The following is an 8094-nucleotide window of genomic DNA, read 5'->3' as shown; positions in this document are numbered from 1 at the left end:
TGAAAAGTTTTGTTGTGTTTAATTTGCATTTGTTCTAACCAAGAGAGAATGAAGGCCACGCATAATAGACCAGCAATATTTACTAACTCTTTGTCAAATTAAATTGTCCCTTTCCTCTGAGATCCATGCAAATATATTCCATGTTAATTACCTTCCCCGAAGGTTCCTTTAAGACATTTGAAATCACGGGGGCATGCATATATGCGAATCTTACTTAGAAAATCTCTATTTCGGTTGAACTTTGAATATAAAACCCATAAAGAAGATTGAGGAAAAGATTGATTCGTATCAGAACGTGTGCATACTATTATTTACAATAGAATAATCAAATTATAGATCTTTCAAATTAACAAACACATCAAATACGATTTTATAACTTTTTCAATTTTAAAATTAAGAAACTTCCTCCTCAATTCCAATTTTTTACCACTTGAGATTATGTCGCATCAAGCATTATATGAATTGAAGGTTTTTTTTTTCAAAAAATATATCAATAAATAAGCAGTATCGTTTTCTTATCTTAGTAACACCAAACATTAAATCAACTAAACGTGAAGTTGTTTCCGTTTAACCAATAATCTCAAAAGCTTTATCTTCTATAATAATCATACCTCTGACAAGATTGTCTCATACATGTAATCCATTTAGCTCAACCATAAGTCTCCAAGAGTTTTATTCCACATGATAGTTTTATCTAAGTCAAACAAAATTATTTCATACATATTATTCATTAGTTCCAACTTAACTAGTAATCTTGAGAGGTTTGTCGCATATAATAATTTTATCGCCTCATTCCATATTCAAAACAAGCTTCTTATCTCAGTTTTCATTCCAGACCAAAATTTAGTTCATTTGTTCTGTAAAATTCTGTAAAAAAACAATAGCATTTTGTTTACCGAACAATCTCCTAAATGATCAAAGAACTAAATTGTAATAGTGTAAAAAAAATACATCATTATCTAATCATCAAATAACACATAATAATTATTTTAAAAATCATATCTAAGATAAATATTAATTGAGAGTATAAAATGTATCAAAATTAAACTTGTTCATAAACCAACCCATTTCTACTTGATTATAGTCAAAACTAAGGCACTAAACATCCACGTGAAGGGGATTGAATAGCAAAAAACAGACCTTAGACCTAGTTGCAGCATGTCCAAGGTACACACAACAGGCTGTAAAGACAACAATAAGAGTACCTTAAATACATTGTTTTGTTTTGTGCTCCTCCAATTAAATTACAACCAACTGGGCCGGACTGCTGCTACCTGCTCCAACGTGGGGCTTGTGTAGTTTTGTCTATGAAAATTACAGCACAACCCTTGACACTAAGCTGGCTGCTTAGTTGTGTATTAGCATCAGATAAGAGTGTATTAATAATTCATTAACAAGCAGCTTAATTAGCACTCAAGAACAGCTAATCCATGCCTACATGTTTTCGGAATCACTACCAGCATTAACATGTGGAGTGTGATGAGCTTCAGAGAAATATTGTCTTCAGATGTTAATAACAATAGCTTGATGTGTAGTACTATTTTGCTGTGTGCAGTTAGTTATAGGTTATTGCAGTGTTGCTGCTTCCTAATCCTACACTGCTTCTGCTTTATGGCCTGTAATGATAGTTAAGAATTGTCAACTCTACCAACATCAATATATAGAGGACGGACACTAATAATTTGATATATCAAAATTAAAGAGTTTCTTAGAAAGTTCTATTTTTAAAAACATGATAGATTTCCAATTTACACACACAAGGACATAAAAATAAGAAAATATATTTTAGAAAAGATAATAGAGTTTAATAGTGTTATACACTTTCCAATTTTGTATAAGTAAACAAACTTATCATATATAATAATTTATAATTAGATAATAATATAAAATTATTTTATAACGACTTTAACGCTTTTTCTCAAAACAATATTCTATATTAATTTTTCTTTACTTTACTTTTTCCATGTACTTAAATATTATTACCGTCGGCCAAATTGGCCCAGTCAGACTAAACCAGCAAATATGTAACTCACAAAAAATTTGGATCAAGCTGGACCTGATTGCTTTTCATACCTTGACCTGATAGACCGGGCACGGGCAGCGGGCAGACTGCCCATTTTCATAGCTCTACTCATATTCACCTGAAAATATTCAGAATTCATCCAGTGAAAAATTTAGTATGTTTTTTGTTCTCTAAAATTAAAATGTACCATATTTTATCTGAATTACGATTTGAATATCTGAACTTATGTATTATTTTTTTATATCGGTTATACACATATATAAACAATGTAAAAAATTATCATCACAGGTTTAGGTCGAGACTAAAAAATGATACGTTTTAATTTTATGAGAATGAAAAAAATATTAAAAGAATTTACTGGAATAAACTTTGAACATTTCTTATTTATGAGGAAAAACGTATTTTAGCAAAATAAATATATAATTGTGCACTAAGAATGCAAATTATGCAATTTCTCAGTTTTCTTTCGGAAAATTGAGCATACGGTCCTGACTGACCCATTGGGCTAGGGTGGGGTTTGTTGTATTAATTATTTGACCCAGTACACAAGTGAGCCCAAGTACCCATAACATGTGGGAACATCCATCCTCTGACAAGTCTTGAGTCGCACAAAAACAAAGGTCTCCTACCCCATCTTTCTTAATAAGGGTAGGCTCTCTACCCCAGTCTCATCATATATTCATATTATATCTCCTATGCCTATCCTTTTGTTGTAACAAATATCCACTACTAATAAGGTATCCGTGTTTTGCATTTCCTTTTATATCATTCTGGAAGATGAGCACTGAGCATGGTTCCACAGGAAAAGGAAAAAATTGCAGTGATACACATCCTTCATTGAACATTTTACGTGGGATTTTTGTTACCTATATATATTTTTTAACTTAGTTTTAATGAGTTTAGCAAAATAATAAACAATTCATCCTTGATTTTAATATTTTAACTTAAAAGTCCATAATAATTTTATATGTTGATATACCCAACGCATTTAAAAGTTTTTTCATTAAGTATAGATGAGTGAGGACGAGCCCTGGTGCAGCGGTAAAGTTGTACCTTAGTAACTTGTTGGTCATGGGTTCGAATCCGGAAACAGCCTCTTTGCATATGCAAGGGTAAGGCTGCGAAATCATAGATCTATATCTATATCATACAACTGTGTTAAATACTTAAATAAAAAAAATTTATCATCAATAATAATCCTACCCGACTAAATCATTACTTTCAGTATAAAATACTTGTGAACTAAACCAAAAATATCTATATTCGTTAGTAAAAATAATGTTCTACCGGGTGCAAAATCATTCTCAGGATGAAGGAATGAGGTAATAAAATTTTAATGATTGAAATCCGGAGTCTAGTTCGTCGGATTTTTTGTTGCGGACTGAAAATTCTGGAAGCATTAACCTCGTACAGAAAAATACATTCGACAATCAAAGAAATGTCCATTCTCTAAGATACAACCTACTACTGTCCAAAGCATTCAAATAAAAGCTAGTCCTTGGATAAAGTTAAATCTCCATGAAAGGCCACAAGCATAACTCCATAAGCAGTTGGCACTACCTAATTATCATCATATCAGCTAGTCACCACATAGGTAAAAGGGGTGATGTGATAACTAACTTAGTAATCATGAAAATCAGAAACAGCTACTACAATTCCCCAGTTCTTGAACAATGCCTTCCATGGATGGCCTCTCAAAAGGAGACTCATGGGAGCAAAGCAAAGCTATCTTTGCCAGTTTAGCTGCTTCATATTCGAAGTATCTTCCATGGAGATTTGGGTCCATAAATTCTTGGAACTTGGAGGACTCTGCAGCAAGTCTTATTGAGCTAGTAATCTCGTGCTTCCCTGAAAGGATCTGGAAAAGCATCACCCCAAAAGCATAAACATCGCTTGTCTCAGAAAAGCGGCCAGTTGTGGCGTATTCAGGCGCCAAGTAACCCTTTGCTGCACTTCCCTTGAGTGCAGAGAAGACAATATCGTTAGTGAGAAGCTTGTACAGGCCAGAATCTGCTAGCAATGGATTGTACCGTTGATCAATGAGAACTTTGTCAGCTGAGATGTTTTGGTGAACCAAAACGGGCTTGTTTGCTTTGTATGCATGCAAATATGCCATACCTGAATCAAGAAAAAAATGGTTTAGTATATAGACCTCAAACAGAAAGCATAAGTAAGTACATTTAATTACATTATAAGAAGGTAATTTAATAAGGATAGGGTAGAATAGAATGGTAACCTTTAGCAATCCCTTTCACAATAGAAACTCTAGTTGACCATTCAAGGACTTCTCCATCTCCTTCCTTAACATCAAGGAAGCGTGAAAGGTTTCCATTAGGAACAAAATCATAAATCAGAAAGCATTCGCCTCGTCCCCTTGAACAACAAAATCCTCTCAACCTCACTACATTATCACTCCTCAGTGAGGTCAACATGTGCAATCCCTTCATAAACTCGCCTTCATCCGACTTGCAACTAGTTTTGCTGATGCTCTTCACAGCAACAACAGATCCATCTCTTAAAACTCCTCTATAAGTTGCACTAAAGCTATTCTTACCCAACAGATTCAACTCTGAGAAATACTGAGTAGCTGACTCCACTTCCTCCAAGTTGAACCTCAAACTCTGGAACATCTCTTGACTATAGCCATTGAAATTCCTACTATCAGCCAAAGGGTCCCATCCAGTAGAGTACTCAAGACTGACCAAAGGAGATCCATTTTTCCTATATGCACCAATGGCTTCATCAGTGCTTAGATGACTGTCACTGATATGAAAAGAATCTCCAAGCTTTTGTTTTCTTCGACGATATATTGTGAATGTCAAAACACCAATTGCACACAGTGCAATCATAACCACAAATATGCTAACTGTAATTGATGTGGATTGATTGGATTTTGATGAATTAAGGCACTGAGCTCCCCTGCAAGGTAACTTCACATTAGCAGTTTCTGGGATATCTCTTGTGGCTGCTCCATAAGGTTCAGGTCTGCTAGGATTAACATGATCCGAAGCATTGCAAGCTTTCAGGGATGAAAACCCAACTCCACATAACCCCAGATTGTATTCATACAGAAATCCATCATCTAGTCTCTTAAGAGCTTCATTAAACCAAAAAAATGCAAATAAACAACACATTTCAGACAAGCAAAACATATTACTGAAAAAATGTAAAGAATCAATGAGATTAAACAAGTGCAGTAACATCATTATTACCAGGAGGTACATTCCCAGAAAGGGTATTGTTGTGAACATCCAAAACCTTCAGTGAAGGAGCATCAGCTAGGCTAGTGGGAATGGAACCAAAGAGATTATTAGAGCTCAAATCTAGCCTCACCAGCATACCCAATTCACCTAGATTAGCAGGGATGGCACCAGTTAAATTGTTAGACTGCAAAGCAACAACTCTCAGCTTTTCCAAAGCACCAAGCTGTGTAGGAATGCTTCCTGTCAACTGATTATAACAAAGCTGCAAAACTGCAAATCAAGTCACAAGGGAAAAATAAGCACAATGCCAAGTAAAGTACGAATCACCAATAGAACACTATTTTGAATCAAAGCTAAAGATATCAATAGGAAGAAGTCAAATACTGGGCAGCAACTTTAGTTTTTGAACAAATACTAAATAAAGAGAATCAACAGAACTAAAACTGATCTTTCTATCTTACTATTAGTGCAAAGTTTGCCATAAAATACAGGATTCAGAAGCCAACGTTCAAAAGAACACTATTTTGAAACAAGAGAGCTCAATGCTCACCACTTGAGGGAATAAAGCAATAGAAATGGTACAACTAATAAACAAAACCAAGCTCAAGCCTTTCAGTGAAACCCATCACCAAACAAAATTTAAGTACACACAAAAAAAAACTTTTAATACGTCAATTTTTTTTAAAACAAAGATAGAACCATAGAAGTTTCAATCTTGTCCAACAAATCAAAACTACAAACCTTGCAAGTTCTCCATGCTGGCGATCTTACGAGGGATTTCCCCGGACAGATTATTCACATTCAAATACAAATCAACAAGCTCAGTCAAGTTTGCAATCTCTCTTGGTATCTCTCCATACAAAGAGTTATAATGCAAGTAGAGTCCAGTCAAGTGCTTTAGGCCAGCAATGGCTGCTGAAAGCTTCCCAAAGAGACCCTTTCCCTGCAGAGAAATGTTTGCCACCTGACCCTTCTCATTGCATGCTACTCCTTCAAAAGATCCATCACATGGGTCACCATTGATACTCCAAGAGGGTAGATAGAGGCTCTCTGGGTCCAAACTGGCCTTCATATCCATCAGTGCTCTCAACTCTCCATTCCCACACACCCATGTTGGGTTTGAGAGAAGAAACACAAGAGAATACAAAAGTGGTAGTACTGAAAACTCCATTCTCAGTTCAAAAAAGGCTTAGGATTCAACAAGTCCTGAATTTTTTGGTTTTTTAATGACAATCTATGTAATGTAACCGTAACGCTCTATGTTTCTGTGTAAAGGAAAGAGGGTTGGAGAAGGAAGTGGAAAAGGCACAGACCAGACAAGTGAAGTAGTGAACAGGTCAAGTCATAAATCAAAGGCAGTAAAAAGTGGTGTTCGTGGAATGTTGGGACACTTGCAAAAACTCAAAACTCGCCATTTTCTCTTGTACTCTCACTCATGCGTCATTATAGAATACTTTATTCATATCATTATCATAACGTAAGTTAGTAGTATTAAGTTAACACTTTAATCCTGTTAAAATAATTTTTAAATGATTGGCATTATCGACATAATTATCATTTCCTTGCAAAGTGCAAGATACACACTGCCAAAATGGGATAGTGAATCTAGAAAGTGGAAAACAATAGGGAAATAGATCATCAAAGCATTGAAGAAAAAAGGAGTAAAGGTTTCTTTCTTTCTTCTTTGTGGGGCTTATGGTGTGTATGTGCATTTTCCTTTTAGAAATATTCATTTCTTTGATTCTAAATTTTAGATGGTATACTTAAAAAAAAAACATTTATTCACAAATACTTATAACTAAATTTTATTCAGAACTCGCGATAGAACTAATTATTCATGCATACACATATGTTGCTTAGTAATTAGTATTCCCTTGAGCATGAGAATGCATTGCAACAATGTGTGTGTAATTGATTAATGTTTAATCATTATAAAAAAAAGATTAATGCTTATTATTGTTAGTAGCATCGGTAGTAATTATATATTTTTAGCTATGTTATAATATATCCTGTTGCTTTTCTTATTTCAAACGTCAGTAATAAACAAACTTTGAATGAGAATATTGGAAAGTTATTCTCTTTCCTTTACATTGATACGTGGTTGAAATTTTCTTCCATATTTAACTTCAAGCAGCAAAACTATACCATATCAAATAGGATAATATAACATGACTTTTTTTTGTGAAATAATATAGAATTTTTCACCCCGATAATATTAAAAAAAATTAAAAACTTACTTAAATAATATAATCCAAAAATTATTTACATAAATAATATAAATAATTATTTAAGGCAAGAAATCGATTTTCCCAAATCAATTTCTCACCTTTGTTTTATTTTTTTCTTTCATTATTATGTTATTTTTTTATTTAGCGTCCGTCGAATTGACTTAAATACATGTTTAATGCTTAGTTTTACAAGTATATTTTTACTTAATTTAGTGTTAGTTAAGCTGATACAAAATACAAGAAAGTTGCTTCAAATTTGTGATTATAATATATTTTTCATTTTTGTACTTATATTTTATAATCTTAACAAAAAATTGAAATAAAAATTAATCAAGTATATATGAATGAAAAAAGTACTTATGTTTGTAAAAGTATTTTTTAAAAATAAAATAAGCAATTTTGTATCTTTCTTTTATTATCTAATATAGGTATTTATGTTGACTATCGTGTAAGATATTTATCTGATATTAAACATCCTCTACTTATAAGTCTAGTCATGAAACATGTATTTAAGATTAGTTTGACGACTTTTAAATAAAGAAATAAAAAAATAAAACGAAAGTGAGAAATTGATTTGAAAGAAAAATTTAAATAATAATTTATATAATTTGTATAAATAATTTTTGTGTTATATTATTTG

The 8094-nt window shown here is 33.0% G+C and overlaps 1 protein-coding gene across 1 annotated transcript; it reads right to left on the bottom strand.

Moving 5' to 3' along the window:
* Nucleotides 1–3422: 3422 nt before the first annotated feature.
* On the bottom strand, nucleotides 3423–6643 carry LOC100775422 (probably inactive leucine-rich repeat receptor-like protein kinase IMK2). Its single transcript, XM_003536142.5, has 4 exons — nucleotides 5968–6643; nucleotides 5236–5496; nucleotides 4260–5120; nucleotides 3423–4141 (listed from the first exon to the last, which is right to left on the bottom strand). The coding sequence occupies exons 1-4, from the start codon at nucleotides 6395–6397 to the stop codon at nucleotides 3660–3662; spliced, it is 2034 nt and encodes a 677-aa protein (XP_003536190.1). The 5' UTR covers nucleotides 6398–6643; the 3' UTR covers nucleotides 3423–3659.
* Between the last annotated feature and the right edge of the window lie 1451 nt (nucleotides 6644–8094).

Source organism: Glycine max, chromosome 10, assembly GCF_000004515.6.
Source record: "Glycine max cultivar Williams 82 chromosome 10, Glycine_max_v4.0, whole genome shotgun sequence".
In the NCBI taxonomy this organism is placed as follows: domain Eukaryota; kingdom Viridiplantae; phylum Streptophyta; class Magnoliopsida; order Fabales; family Fabaceae; genus Glycine; species Glycine max.
This window is presented reverse-complemented; position numbering and strand designations above follow the sequence as displayed.